Here is a 16,116-nt window from a genome sequence, read left to right as displayed (position 1 = left end):
GGGATGGGGAGCATGCACAGTGGTGCTCCTACCTTGCTTAGGTTGTGTGAAGATGGCAGAGCCCATAAGGCAAAATGCTTATGGGGCTGTGCCCGTTCAACTTCTGTGCTACAGAGTTTTATTATGCTAGCAGCCAGTGGTGTAACAAAACTTGAGCCCCCCCCCTGCAAAGTACATGGAAGGGGCCGCCCCTCCCCGGTCCACCACCTACCACATTGTTCCTACTGGAGCCCCCTGGAGCTCGATGGCCCTCCTGCACCTCGAGGGCTGCGAGGGCTTATGTTACATCGCTGCTATGAGCGCCAATTGCGATTCCACAGAACCACGCTCATGCTCTTCACTCGGTGCGTGATTTAATGAGGCGCCCGAGCAGCTTCCTGTCCACGTGGTTAATGCGTCCCACCTTTCAAGCATGGGGTGTGGATGCTTGGCACAGTGGTGGTACGTAACTTGAGGCAGTCCCCTGCAAAGTACATGGAGGGGTCCCCCCTGGACTGACCCAGGAGCTCTCAGGGCAGGATACTGTGCTGAGGGGCCCCTAGAGCTCAGGCCCTCACTTCCCCAAACCGCAGGGACTGCGGGGACCTTTGTTACACCACGGGTGTGGCAACCCTGTTTCCCTTCTGCTTAAAGCAGCAGCAGGGTTGGGCAACACTGTGGCAGCTGGTTAGCTCTACGGTTACTATCTTAGGCTGAAGTCAAATTTTAGGGGTTCGAAACAAGCCTTGTGCTTTTTTTGTTTAAAAAAAACAGAAGGAAAACACAAAGGGAAAGGGATATTTGTTATTGTAGAAGAAATGGCATTATTTTTTGCAGGCTTTCTTTTACTGGAGGGTAGTTGTACTTCGCTGTGGAACACTAAAAGCATTCTTCCGAGGTCCATGATTGACCTGACGATGATGATGATGATGATGATGATGATGATGACGATGATGATGATGACAGAAAGAGGCAGAGGTAGGAAACTGCTGCTCTTTCTGCTGCTTATGAGTTATCTGAGGTACAGTTACAATTTGTGTTATCTGCTTTACAAAAAGCTCTTAAGAGATCTGGGGATACTGCAAGCAGTCCCTTTCCTATCAAACATCCTCGGTCTCTTCGGTAGATATTCCATTTCCATCAACAAAGTCATCCTGGCCCTCACCCCACCTGCCTGAACTCCCTCCAAACTTCTTGCAAAACTTAGAGCTGTCTTTCGTTTTCAAGTATTTGGTAGGAAATGTGTAGCTGCCAATGGAGGCTGAATCTCCAAGTACTTGTGGTGGGATGTTTCACCTATGACAGTTGTGTGCGCCTCCTTGTCTTTGAATCAATACATTAAAGAAATGTTTCACATGGAATGGAAGATCCCAAAGTTCATAAGGCATCTATATTCATCAAGTAAAGGGAACTTGGAATCATCATCAGCAGTAAAGACTGATCTGACCTTAGCTAATTTGGCTGGGTGCTTTGCAGCTATTACGGAGGAAGCCTATATGCGCATAATTAGTGGACTGTAGGCAGAGTGCTCACTAAACAAGCATTTGCAATGCAATGGGTCTCGCATTTGCTCGAGTTAGAGCTATTTGCATTGTAAACTCCTAATCCAACTTTTCTTGCCACATAAATTGAAAATTACAAGTAAAACAGTTTCACATAAGCACGCCGATTCACTGCGCCATGGCCGCCATGCGCATCAGCGTGAAGAGACACACAAAAGGAAAAAGAAGTTCCCTTGCAGTCAAACTTATCGGCAAAAGTGCAATTGTCCATGTAACAGGGGCGATGTCCAAAGCGGTAACAAAACCACCCCCAGGAGGGACAAAGGTAAACCATTTACCAATGTCATCAATGGATTTTTGAAGGACAAGCCCATGAGCGAGTGATAGTGATGGGCATGCAGAGGGCGTGGTTAAAAGTCCAGATAATTACCAACACGTCGGAAAAGCAGCGCTTGCGCGCTGTTATGCTCGATCTAAAAAGGGGTTTGCAGGATTAAATCTTTCTTCAAGGACTGCCAATTTTGTGGTGTATACATCGCAGTCACTTGTGAAAAGTTTCCAGACTAATACAACAGCCTTTCAGGCGGTGTGGACTGCTCAATTTGTTTTGCTTGTTAATTATGGAGATGCAAACAAGATTTCGATCAGAAATAACCTGTGACATTTTAAAAGCCTCAGCCTTCGCCACAGTGTTTGAAATTGTTCGAGTGTAGCTTTTGTATTCAAAATTTACATGAACTGCTTGCAAAATAATGTGTAATGAAGCTGCATAGAAAACGCATTAAATGCTTCTAATGTACGTGCTAGAAATGTGCCCTCGGGGAGTGGCCACCAATGTACATGATGATTGATGAAATTGACTATTAATGTGTTATTAATGTACTAATGTATGATTCTGTTTTAGCATTAAGAGTTATATGTTAAGGTTTTGCTGAATAAATCATTAGGCCTTAGTTAGCAAGAGTCTGGGCCTAGCTGCCTGGTCTCATATTAAATGTGTTTTTCTTACATGCAATGTGCTGTCTTCCTGAAGGACACAAAGCTGTACTTTTCCAGAAGTTAGAGATGTGTATAGTCATAGTAAATTCTTTCTCATGAGACCCGAGTTGCTCAAGGAGACATTCTTGTTCAATGCAACAGTGTAATTCGTAACAGGTACAAGGTCGCCTGAACTGGTAAAGACAATGGAGCTACTGACTGAATCCGTGTGTGTAACTTTTCCTGCCTACCATCTCACCCGATGAAGACGTAAATCACAGGAGCCAATGAACTGTATGAGAACTGTCTTAGGTGAAAATTCTAGTAGGGTGACCACTCAACCATTGGATAGAGATAGTGGTGCACCAAATGCTGACCAATGGGAAATTAGAGACTTGTCTGGCAAATTCAATTTAACGTCGTGTCACAAGGAGACATCAGCCATTAGAGGAACACCCCTGCTGTTACTCTGGCATTCCGTCTTTACCCTGGCTGTTTTGATTATTCAAACCATCCTCACCTCGCCTTACCCGATATCCGTTTCTTCACCTCCTTAAGAGGGAAGAACTTTCTGCCTTGTTAGCTGAGACTTTGCTGTTCCTTCCTGGCGGATGGCGAATCGACTACTGTCCTGAGGACGAAGATCGACCCTGTATGCTGACCCATTATGGAGGGTAACTATATGATAATGAATTGTAATTGTCTGCTTGCCTTTCCTTTCTAGGTACCAACTGATTTTGACAGAGACCATAGTTAGAAGTTTTTCCAAATTTGTGTTACTAAATTGTTTTGCATGAAGCCCAACATGCTGATGCTAATTCGAGGTTAGTTAAGGAGTTCACTAATATTGGGTGCAAACAGCTAAAATGACTGAATCTTTGCTGTGCTGAATAGATGCGCTAATGATACTCTGCTAAATAGATACATGTTGACGCCGTGTTTTGTTCTAATGTTTATAATCTTTGCTTTGCTCAAATCGTATTCGAGTTGCCACATTATAACACTGTTGATGTGTTTTCTGGTGTTGAGACTAATAAACTTGCTAGTAGAGTGTAACCAATAGGGAATAAATATCATAAAATTTAAAAAATTTGTGTGGTTATTCATGGCTGAAAGCTCATGTTGCGTTTCAAAATCATATTGATGTGATTAACTAATTTGATTGATTTGCTGTTGTGAATATTGAAGAGGCTACTGATCAATTGATTGACATGCTGGACAGGGATCTCGTCTTAAGGTGTCTCCAATCAGGGTCAAAAGGTTCATTGGCCTAAAACGAGTCCCAGACTAAGTAAATTACCTAGGGCGGGACGTTTTAACAAAATCATATTTATCTCACGGATTGGAAACCAGAGGGAGCTCAGAAGTCGGGATTACTCCATATGCCTATTTCTGGGGACAGAGTACTTGTACAAGACATTAACAAGTTACTTTGCACCCCTTTTAAAAATCGGAAGCATGCTCATTTATTCTAATCGCAAACTAAAACAGACTCTCCACACATGGCTTTGAGCAGAAGCGTCAGAGAGAGTTTCACTCCCCAATGGGAATCAGTAGATTCAATCAGACCTTTCAGTCCAGCGGTCAAGATTCCAGACCCCTTATCCACTACGAAAATACAAAAAGTGGTCATACTGTGCCAGAACTTTGATAAGGGGTCGTCGTTCACATTTCCTTCAGGTAAGGCAAGAAAATTTACAAAATGCCTGAGTCCTTCAGATGATAGATCCGAAGGAGTCTACTCCTTGGAATTCAAATAAACTCCCCTGAATTTGAATCCAGAGCATCTGTCTTATGCACAACATTTGATTCAACTTTTCACCTTAGCTCAAGAAACGTCAGAACCTTAACACAAACTCTTGATTTGTCCTGTTGCAAAACTAAATGATGGGCAGTGGTTTTATTCCCTTGTATCCCTTGTATTAAAATTATCAGGACATTTCAGACTGACAATCAACTTAAGAAAACTGAACAAATTATAGAAACAAAGTCACTACAACATGGAGAAACGACATCAGATAATTCCACTTGTAACACTGGAAGAGTGGATGACAGCATTGCACCTCGAGGAAGCCTGCTTTCATGTAGACATCACAGAAATTTGTTAGGATCTCTTTGGAGGGTCACCATTTGCAGTTTTGAACACTTCCTTTTGAGTTATCCTCATCTTTAAGAGTGTTCGCAACGTTTTTAGCACTGATCGTTGCTCTTCTGCACAACAGAGGAATTATGATTCACCCATATCTGGACAACGGTTTGGTTCAGTCATCTTCAAGAACCATAGTCTAGCAGCATGTGTCAGGTACCTTCTTCTGCTTTTTTTATTTCCTTAATAGGTATCCCTTGTTTTCGTGGTACCTTGGGCTAGGCTTTGTCTGGGTCCAGTAGTGCATCATTTCTTGAGTCAAAGCACTCTGGTTTCACAAGAGCTGGAAAATCTGGTACTAGTAATGAATGAGATATACCGGGAATTACAGAGGTGGATGTCCTCCACAAACTTAAGCAAAGTAATTTCCTTGATTATGCCCCCTCTGATGATTCTGACCATGGGTGCAAGCTAGATTATGAGGATACCACTCTGGGTCAATGGACGGTAAAGAGGGAATTGCTTCTAGCAGGGAGAACCCATTCATTGAATTGGAGGGAGATGAAAGCAGTATTCTATACTCTTCTCCACTTGTTCCATCTTCTTCAGAAAAAGGGATTGATGGTGAGAATGGATAACACAAAGGGGCATATTTATACTCAGTTTGCGCCGGATTTGCATCATTTTTTTTACGCAAATTCGGTGCAAACTTAACTCCATATTTGTACTTTGGCGCTAGACCCGTCTAGTGTCAAAGTTATGGAGTGAGAGTCATTTTTTGGACGTGGAAACCTACTTTGCGCTAATGAGATGCAAGGTAGGTGTTCCCATGCAAAAAATGACTCTAAGGCATTTGCGCCTTATCTATCCTCCCGTTAAAAAATGACGCACGGGAGGAGCCGGGCGTTATAAAATGGCGCTAAGCCTGATTAGCGCCATTTTTTAACACCTGGGTCAGGGCAGGCGTTAGGGGACCTGTGGGCTCATTTCCATGGTGGGAGACCATGGAAGCAGTCCACAGGTGCCCTTCCCTGCACCCAGGGACACCCCCTGCCACCCTCACCCACCCCTGGAGGACACCCATGGATGGGGGGACCCATCCTGGTAAGTCCAGGTAAGTTTTTTTTTTTTTTTTAAGTGGCATAGGGGGGCCTAACTTGGGCCCCCCTACATGCCACTGTGCCCAATGACCATGCCAAGGGGATAGAAGTTCCCTTGGCATGGCCATTGGTCAGGGGGGCATGACTCCTGTCTTTGCTAAGACAGGAGTCATTTCCACTGGGGTTGTGCGTCAAACAATTATGCTAGTCAGGTTAGTGTCAATATTTTTGATGCTAACCTGACTTGCACCATTCTTTGACGCACAACTCCATTCTTCCCTACGCCTCGGCTGCCTGGTTAGCGTCATTTATTTTGACGCTAACCAGGCCGCAGCGCCCCCTAACAAGTCCCCATTCTTCTAGAAAAATACTTGCCATCTGTTCACGTTTTGAAATGATACCCAAATAGAACTTTATATACAATTGTCTGTATTTACGTGTAACATTGCCTTTCTGTTTTTGTGTACTTCAGTTATCTGTCAGGGATCATTATGGCAGATCTAGAACACATCGTATTTTCTTCCTGTAATTACTGTTTGAAGTATGCACTGGTAAGAGTTACAAATACCGCCTTGATAGTCTTTGTATCACCGGGGCACTAAAATACTGGTCATGCCAGTAAAAAACGATCAAGTGGCAACGCTAATCTGAACCCAGGGTGAATCGTGTTCTGGCAGTCAGCTTTTCATAGCGACTGGATAAAATGAGAACCAGTGACCCAATAATACCCTCTGTCTTAGAGATCCAGATGCTACCGCTCTCTGCCTTTCACGTTTTCCTCGAAGAAGGAGGCATTTGAGTGTGACATTTATCAAACTTCCTAGAAATAAATGTCACTCCATCCTTGTTCTGCGAGGCCTATTCTCCGAATGCTCCCTTATGCACTAAATAATCTTCTTCCTAAGAATACGTGTTCCTTTCTACATATTTACCACTCTTTATCCTGCTCGCAGTAAAATGCTAATTCAAATTGTTCATGGGTTACTGGGATTATGAGAGCTTGCCTTTAGCTATTTTCCAAATCTGCAGCCAAAAGGTTCATGCTTCTATTTCTAAAATGTAAACAGTTCTCGCGCATGCGCAGTACGTGCCGTCCGCTTTGCTAAGGCCAAGTCACATGCAACAACAGTGCCAAGTACATCTGCAGCTATAATTAGGCCTGGAATGTAGTTTGCCGTACGTCGCTGCCCCATGGTTGTTTTACAAAGCACCAGAAAGCAGGGGAAGTGTCTTCAGAATTGAACAAAAGCAAATGCCTATGTGGATGAATTAATTTACCCCCGGGAGAAACACTTGGGCTTCTCTGCCCGCAGTCGTGGGTTTAGGGCATCTCACAAGGCCAGCAGAATACAGTAAGTGGGACAGCTGACGGCCTTGGTCGAAAGTGAAAGTTCTCAGGTAAGTCTGTCCCGTGTACTGTGTAGTTGTATTGTTCAATTTATACCCATGCTTTAGCCGACCTCGTGCACCTGGCTAAAATTGTTAGAACTTAATTTTAACATATTCTTTGCCCCTCCAACAAATCTCAATGTCTTTTTAAGTAATTAAAAATGTAAAACGCGCAATTTTAGGTAGTTTGCATTTGTTGTTTATATGGAGCAGAATTTCTGTTTTTTAACTTTAATGTGACTCCGTGTTTTGTGTGACACCTGTAGCTAAAACCTGCTTTTTTGATCAACAACATTTTGCTTTCTGGTACGTTTTGTTGTGGTTCTTATTATTATGGCTATGGAGCCACCAGTCCTAGTTTGTAATGTGGGAATGGGTTGCACCTGACATGGGACCATTTGGCAGCTTTTTCTTCTTTGGTTACCTTGTTTCTTGGGTATGTATAAGGACGTACACGTCAACACAATCTTGATTTTACAATAGAAAAATGGCTTATTAAGGACCTGGGTTGAACCCATAAAAAATGAATGAGCACAGCTGCAGGCTTTGTCCAAATAAGAGCACCTTGCTGGTGTAAAAAATAATCAAATATAAGAGCTGTAGCAGAAATTTTCACCACACATGCATCCTATTGTGTAACTTACAAATACGGAACCTGAGAATGGGCACAATAAGTTGGACCTAACATTTACTTCACACCACTTACATAGGCAAAACTGGAGTGGCCAGGGACCAAAAATGAAAGACATTTGCACCAAGGAAGGAGCAAAGTCCACATAAAGGTCTGCAGATTTTAAAAGCTCTCTGGTCCAGATGCAGCTAAACAACAATTTGCTACTAAATCTCCTACCTGACCAGAATGTATTTAGCAAGTAGGATTTTGTGGCATAGACTAGAAAAGTCCCAAAAAGGGAAAGAAAATATTTTAACTGTTAGACCTAGAGCATCTGGAGCGTCGTAGAAGGCACGATGCGCTTGTTGCATCTGTACCTGTCCGCAAATTGTTCTTTTATTGATTCACAATGTTTTGCATGCCTTTCCTGCATTATGCACGCTTTGCACACAATGCAAGTGAAAATCTTTGTGAATCACCAAACGTGCATTTGTGCTTAGGTCCAGCATATGGATGATTAATTATTTTTTTTAAACTCTTTTTATTATTTTTCAAACTGTGCTCATCATACAGGCCATACAAACATGCTTGGTACCTCTTATATAACTCTTAGGGCAGTGGTACCCATCGTGACAGTCAGCTTTAGACACGTAACATAGTTGGTAATGTCGGTTTTACGTCCAGCATATACATTTCACACAATATCTGCTCATCATTGGTGTAATGAGCCTACATGTCTCAGGGGTTGTACTCCCCCATCAGACCCCTCTATATGTCTGCCATGCTCCTCACACCCTCTCTCACTTCCTCTGGCAGCCACGGCGTTAATAGATCACCTTTCCGCACTTTGGCACCAGTCTGACTTCTAGTCTGTAAGTCTTGGTGGGTCGGCGCTACCCCAAGCCCTTGCAGTGTTTCTCTTGGCTACTCCTGCAGCCAACCGCAGCCATGTTTTTTGGTGTGTAGTCCAGGGCTCCCCTCCGACACTGATAACAGGAGCCATTTCGTGTCTAATGTCAGCTCAGTTGACATAATGTGAAACATAGTTTCTACCACCCCCTTCCAATAAACCTGTATTATCGGGCACTCCTAAAGGATATGATAGAAGGTGCCTCACAGCCCACACTCCCATGCCGACATGGGCACCCTGCCTATCTTGGCCAGCCAAGTTCTGGAGTAATAGGATCTGTGTAGTATTTTGAGCTGAATCATGTGCGTATTGCTATTTCACAGGGGCTTTGTATTGCTTCAGACCATTCCTCATCTTCAAGATCGCCCAAATCTCTCAACTTCATCAATGGATCAGGGGAATTAAAGACCCGCTTTCAATAGATAATGGTGCTCACTTTATTTGGAATGTATTCCATTAAAAGATGATCCTATGGTGGGGATGCGTCCGGTTGAGGCTCCCCCTCCAAAATGTGCCATTGCAACGCATGTCCTAGCCGTAGGTATCTATAGTGTTATGAGATTGCCAACTCGAATTCTTGACTAAGGGATTCAAATGTAATATATGCCTGATCCCTCCCAATATCTCCCAGATGTTCAATGACTATCATTTTCCAGCTCTTAAAATCTTTCAATCACCCACTTCACTTAGATGATCACTATCCCATAAGGGTGTCCTGTCAGTGAGCCTGTCGTTCCAACCCAATAGTTTACTTGCCTCCCTCCATACTCGGACTACTGTATGAGTGTGATCTGGTAGTCCTCTCTCCCTTTCCTTCCAATAACGGATCTCTTCATATCCTCTACAACCCATTGCATCTCTGCCCACTCTAGACAGCGGGTCCTGGCTGTCATAAAAAAGCCTAGTCATTGATCACCATCAGTTGTGATGCCCAGTAGTACTTTTTTAAGTCTATGATCGCGAGTCCCCCATCGTATACCCTCCACCTGAAGTTTGGCTAGAGCAATACGTGGTGTCCCTCCCTGCCATCGTAAGGATCAGACTTCACTGTCAATTTTCTGAAAGAAACTCTGTGGGACCTTGTATGGGGTATTTTGTAGCACGTGTATCAGGTGTGGCAACGTCATCATCTTTTATAACGCTGCTCGGCCCACCAGGGACAAAGGGAGCGCATTCGAGTGGGCAAAATCATCTTTTCAGCCACTCCAACTGTGAGAACAGGTTCCTACTCAAGAACTCCTGTTGGTCTCAGGTGATGTATATCCTGAGGTGCATAAACCCCCCTTCAGCCAAAGGCGGCAGACACCCCTTATGGAGCTGTGTATCGTCTCCTGACATAGGGAAATCAATGATTTCGTCCAATTAATTCTATAGCCCGAGTAGGTGCCAAAACGGTCAAATTGAGCGAACTGGGTCCAAGAAACTGTCCCATTGAGCTTTACTCTGGCCATGGTCTTCTGATATAAGAGCCGGGCCTATCCGCAGAACTTAGGACCAAATCACAGCCGTGTAAGCACGGCAAACAAATTATTCCACTTGATGCTATCGAATGACATTTTTGCATCAAGCGACATTACCACTGTCTGGTCTCATCTCAACCGTGCAGTCTCATGGAGCATCCCAAACAAACGTCTCAAAATGAGGCAGGCGCTAGCATCTTAGCTTCGACATTTAGCAGGGATATCGGTCTATACGAGTTACAGTCAGTGGGAGGCTTACTCTTTTTATGTATTACTATTATTGTGGCTGTAAGATGGTCAGCTGGCAGACACTCTGTGTTCCGTGCCTCTCGGAACATAGCCAGCATGTGTGGTGTTACATTGTCAACCATCCCTTTATATATTTCTATCGACAGTCCATTAGGTCCTGCCGCCTTCCTGGATTGTATGCTCCACAAAGCGACTTTCAGTTCCTCCGTGGATAAATCTGCCTCCAATGCGTCCCTCTCCTCTCTACTGATTGTTGGCATGTCTATCTCACCCACCAGTTCACTACAGTCGTTTGCAGTTCTAGAGGTCGTCGACGCATAGAGGCCCTCATAATAATCTGCAAATGTTTCTGCTATGGAAGCATTGGTCATCCTGAAGGCAGCATGCCCATCCACAAAACCCAGAACCCAGGAATGGTCTCTGTCTGTTTTTTCTAGCCACGCCAATAATTTATTGGCCTTATCTCCAACATCGTAGAGACGACGCTGCACCGCCAACGCGTGACATTTCGCCTTCTCCTCTGCCAATATTCTATAATCCTGTTGGCAAAGTCGTAGCCGGTGACCAAGCGTCGCCGTACCCTTGGTCTGTATTTTAGCTTCTAAATCTAGAATTTCGGCTTCCAGACTAGCGCATTTGAGATTGCGCTCTTGTGTCATACTGCCTATTAGTGGTTGGGCCTTGTCCCTCCGGACAGCCTTGAAAGCCTCCATTAACACACATGGGGAATCCACCGTGCCCTGGTTTTCAACAAAGTAGGCTTCTGTCCCCTCATGCAATATCTCCCTGAAGCCTTTATCCTTCAAGGACCATGGGTCTAATCACGGCAGTAGTACAAATTCCTTTTCTGGTCCCTTTAACAGGACACTTAAAGGGTAGTGGTCGGAGATCCCCCTAGCCTGATGTGTCGCCTTTCAGAATCTACCCTCACCCTTGTGATGAGTAATTATGTAGTCTAACCAGGAGAAACTATTGTGTGATGAGGAATAGAATGTGTATTGTCTGTTGGCTGATTAATTTTTCAGCCAAAAAACTGGCCTTTATTATCAGCTACATTACAAAAATGGGTTAATTTGATTTGTACGAACAAATGGGGCACTTACCATGTCTGCATACTGGCAGATGACAGAAGATGGTGAATAGACTGTTATGAAAAGATGGTTTATGAGATTTTCTGACCAGAAGGGTGTGCCTTAGGGTGCATTCCAAACGGGTAAGGGTGCCAACAAAGGATACTATTCTTGTAGTGTTTTGCTGAGTTGTAATCACCAAGATCCTTATTATGACCTTGGCGAATGGGATATTTCGTCACAAACGTGACGGATATCCCGCCCGCCGTTTTACAAGTTTCATAGGATAAAATGGAACTTGTAATACGGCGGACGGGATATCCGTCACGTTTGTGAAGGAGTATCCTATCCGACAAGGTCGTAATCTGGCCCTTAATGTTGCTTATTACTTGCAACTCAAATCAGTTAAAAAATCAAACACAAAACTCCAAAGGAAAGAAAAATCATGACCGCAGGACTCTTATGAAAAACAAATGTATTCCAAAAAATGACCTAACATCTAATATTACATTGAACAACATTCATATAAATGATTAAGGTGTTGTATTACATGAATGTTACAGTACGTCGATAGTGTCTATTCAATTTTAAGTCCTTTTTCTGTTGACATCTGTCAACATACTAAATGCCCACTCCAAGAAGTGACTGTGGCTGGCATCAAATTCACACAGATAAATGTATATTTCGCAATATTGAAGAAACAAGATGGGAAATCTGTCTAAGGAAAAATAACTTAAAATTGAATAGACACTGTCGATGTACTGTAACATTCATGTTATACAACCCCTTTTTCATTTATGTGAATGTTGTTTAATGGGTAGCCCACTTGTATTATTTAGGGTGCATTCTGTCACAGGAATTTTTGGGTAGCAAAGCATCTATCTTGTGAATGCTGCATCACAATCTTATGATGGTCTGTAGGTTTTAGATGGCGGCATTGAGAAATCATTATACAGCCACCTGGAACATTTCAGATGTTAATACATTAGTTGTAATCAGGATCCTTAAAAAAATCATTGAGCAATATGAAAGAGTTATTTATCCCAGTCTGATTCGGGGTGTCTAATATTTTATTGTATACGACTCATGCTTGTACTAGTATTGTGATTAATTGTGTACACATTTAAGGTTGTTAATAAGTAAACTTGCCTTGATCTACTCAACGCTGTGTTTGAAAAACTAAAGTTTTATCTTAAAGGGTTGAGTAAACAGCATTCTTTCCAACTCTTATGCTTTCTGATAGGCTGACAGAAGAAGCAATTCCAAGTCCTCCTGCATCACAATAACATTTGGAAAAGTTGTTCATTGACCTGTCAAGTAGTAAGCCTTGTTTCCAGCTTTCGATGAATCATTTCATTTTAGTTTAGCTCTTTGGTGCTGCAAAAACAGAGCTGGAAGATATGAGACAGACTCTGTAAGGTGTGCTATAAAGATTACCAGATTCACCCCCGCGTCTGCAATGGAAGAGCAATCACTAGAGGGGTTCTTTTTCCAAGATCACAACTTTGCCTTGGAACTGTTACGTCAATTTAACATTTTCAGACAGAACAAGATATTGACTGATGTTTGTATCTGTGCTGGTGGCTGTGAATTTGCCTGTCACAGAAATGTGCTCGCCTCCAGCAGCCCTTACTTTAAGGCTATGTTCTGCAACAACTTTAAGGAAAGTCATCAAGAAAAAGTGGACATCCAGGGTATTGACCAGGAGACTCTATCTCAAATCATCCTATATGTTTACACTGGAGAAATTCTCATCACAGGAGAGAATGTGTTGTTGCTGATAGAGGCCGCGTCAATGTTCCAGTATGCAAAGCTATTTGAGGCCTGTTCTAAGTACCTCCAGGACCAGTTGACGCCACATAACTGTTTGAGCATTAAAAGGTTGTCAGACATTTTATGCTGCGAGAATCTTAAGAGTAAAGCCGTAGATATGGCCTTGAAATGTTTTCCTGAAGTAGCGAATTCTGAAGACCTAAAAGAGCTCTGTGCTTGGGAACTCATAAACTACCTTGGAGACGATGACTTATGTGGAGAAGAAGAGCAGGTGTTTGAGGCCATAATGGTGTGGATACAACACGACCCACAGGCAAGGAAAAGCTACATGCAGGATTTGTTTGAGAAAGTCAGGATACAGTACGTCCACCCAACCTTCCTCTTCCAGTTTATTGCCAATGATCCACTTATTCAGTCCTCCCCTGTTTGCAGAAGCTACTTGGAGACAGCCCGGAAGCTAATGTTTTGTTTTTCCAGCACAAATGCTCCGGATATTAAACCAATGTGGCATGCTCCGCGGAGATACTCTCAGCAAGAATTCATGATTAATGTGGGAGGCCGAAAGAACAGCCAGCAGACAACCAGAGACGTTTTGCTGTATGATGAGAAGACCCACCAGTGGATAAGTCTTGCCAAGCTACCATTGCGACTTTATAAGGCAACTGCAGTAGGTTTGCACAGTAACATCTACGTTTTAGGAGGGATGCCTATCAGTAATGAGAAGCGGCAAGTTAGTTGTAATGTGTACATTCTGTCTCTTAAATTGAATCAGTGGAGGATGGGGGAGCCCATGCTTGTCCCTCGCTATTCCCACAGGAGTCTGACTTACAAGAACTACATCTTTTCAATCGGAGGTATTGGTGACAACCATGGGATCTTGAGTTCCGTGGAGAGATATGACACTATTTACAATACCTGGGAGGCCATGGCAAATATGCCTCTTGCTGTCCTTCATCCTGCTGTTGCTGCAAAAGACCAAAGAATCTATCTTTTCGGAGGCGAAGATTGCATGAAAAATCCTGTCCGGCTAATACAGGTAGAGTAAATGTCAATCCTCAGTATGTCTTAATAGTTATATTAATTGCATCAATAACTGATATTTCCTTTGGAACTAATGCAAAAATGTAAGATATGATTTGCTACAGTACTTTCTATCACATTACTGCACATTGTGTTTTTCTTTAGGAAAAAAAATGCCTCTTGCTAAGTCTTTGCAACAGTAGTTCTTATGGTGCAAAGCATTAGTTGTCTCACGCAGATGTTGGTTATATGCATACACTGAAATAAATATTCATGACACTCATAAAACAGGCATCAGCATGTGCTGAAGAACACAGCAATAAAGAAGAGAAATAGTTTTCATTTTTTTAAAATCCATTTTAAATGTAGAATCAGATTATGAGCATGATATGGGATTCAGTTTTCTTTTTCTGAACCCTGTGATACTGGAACATAATTTCAAGGCTCTGAAAAAAGCTAAATAGATCCAGAGAGATCTAAGAGAGTAGTCTGTAAATAATAACAACCCATACAATAAAGTAGATAGCTCCAGGACAGGGTAAGAAACAGAACCGCAAACCCTGTAATACACCTCCCACAGCCGGTAGCATTATCTGGCAAAAGTCTGACTTTAAAAAAGCTGGAGAGGAAACTGCAACTAGAGACATTGAGACTAGCCTTTGAAGAGCAATGTCAGGCTAACATGTATGCTTATTCAGACTTTGAGTGCCAAAAGCTGGACTGGTAAGAGAGACTTACCTTGCATCAAGGGCTCTGGTTCATAGTGTATTGCTTTCAATATTTATCTGATAGTATATAAAATGATCCTATTTACATATTGAACTCCAAATATTCATAGATGGGGTGAATATTTTGGAAACCCCATTAGCTAAATAATGAGTAAGAAAGGCATTAGAAGCCACAAGAAAAGACTCAATCTTTGTATATTTGAGATTCAAATTGCAAACAAGGTCACTGATATTCTTTAATTGTGCTGTCACAATAAAGGGAGTGTGAACCAGACCACTGGGTGTAAGGATGTATATGGACTGAGGACGTTCTAGTAAGAGCTGAACCTTGAGCACCCCATGGTGTACGTTGAGACAGTGGCCCATGCAGAGAGAATCAAGGGTCTCCAGTTGGTACAGTTTACCAGTTTTCAATCTCCTAAAATGACAGTGGCATAGATTACTGTTGAGTGTCTAGATGCCATGCCTCCGACTCCAGCTTGGAACTGGTGTGTTATTCCCAACCTTGAGAAAGGGAGTATCTAGATCAGAGAACACAAAGTTGCCCATTGCTGTTGATTAGAAATCTTAACTTTGATTCGCTCGCCTACCTTGGAACGTCTGTCGACGAAGGCTGAGTTGCATTCTACAAGACGCCTCACCCAGGTAAACATCTGTAAGGCTTTGGCGAATTTTCCCACTTTTTAATGTATTTATTGAGAAGGGCAAGCCCAGGAGCAGGGCACGGTCCTTGACTATGTATACTGGGAAGATGTTCACCGGGAGGTGCATGCAGATGAAGTCTTTAGAAGATGCGTGATACCTCAGTGGTGCGAGAATATCTTCTTGGACTTAAACCCTGATATTCCTGTACCATTATAGTCGCTATGCCCCATGACAGACTGGCCTTTTATGATTATTGGTTTTAATAAAGGAATTCTGTCATTCTCCTGCCTGACTTCTGATTCTAGTGTGGAGTCTGTAGCAGTGACTACAGCTTCCATGATACTACTGCCGGTTAAATAGATGGGACAGGAATTGGAAGTGTTCTGAAATCTACGACCTCCCGAGGGGTTTATTTTATTCTTGTGATAAAACCACCATGTACTCTGAAACTATGAGTCCCATGAGTGACGGTTTGACCACTGGTTGCTGTGACACTGTCAGTTCACTTGAGGCCTTATTTGTGTGGAAATTTTGCATCCTGTACAAAAACTTGGTGATTGCACAGTATGCATTATGTAGTGTATAATTAATACCATGCTTAACAGTCACAAAAA

At 42.8% G+C, this 16,116-nt stretch overlaps 1 protein-coding gene across 1 annotated transcript in view; it reads left to right on the top strand.

Moving 5' to 3' along the window:
• Positions 1-6,820: 6,820 nt before the first annotated feature.
• The window catches only part of KLHL38 (kelch like family member 38), a 57,305-nt gene continuing 48,009 nt past the window's right edge, over positions 6,821-16,116 (top strand). The window contains exons 1-2 of the mRNA XM_069220711.1: positions 6,821-7,043; positions 12,580-14,145. Of these exons, the coding sequence (XP_069076812.1) occupies positions 12,796-14,145 (1,350 nt within the window). The 5' untranslated portion in view covers positions 6,821-7,043; positions 12,580-12,795. The remainder of the gene's footprint in view (positions 7,044-12,579; positions 14,146-16,116) is intronic.

This window comes from Pleurodeles waltl, chromosome 2_2 (assembly GCF_031143425.1).
Source record: "Pleurodeles waltl isolate 20211129_DDA chromosome 2_2, aPleWal1.hap1.20221129, whole genome shotgun sequence".
NCBI classification, from domain to species: domain Eukaryota; kingdom Metazoa; phylum Chordata; class Amphibia; order Caudata; family Salamandridae; genus Pleurodeles; species Pleurodeles waltl.
Note: the sequence above shows the minus strand (reverse complement) of the source record. Positions and strands in the feature narration are given on the sequence as shown.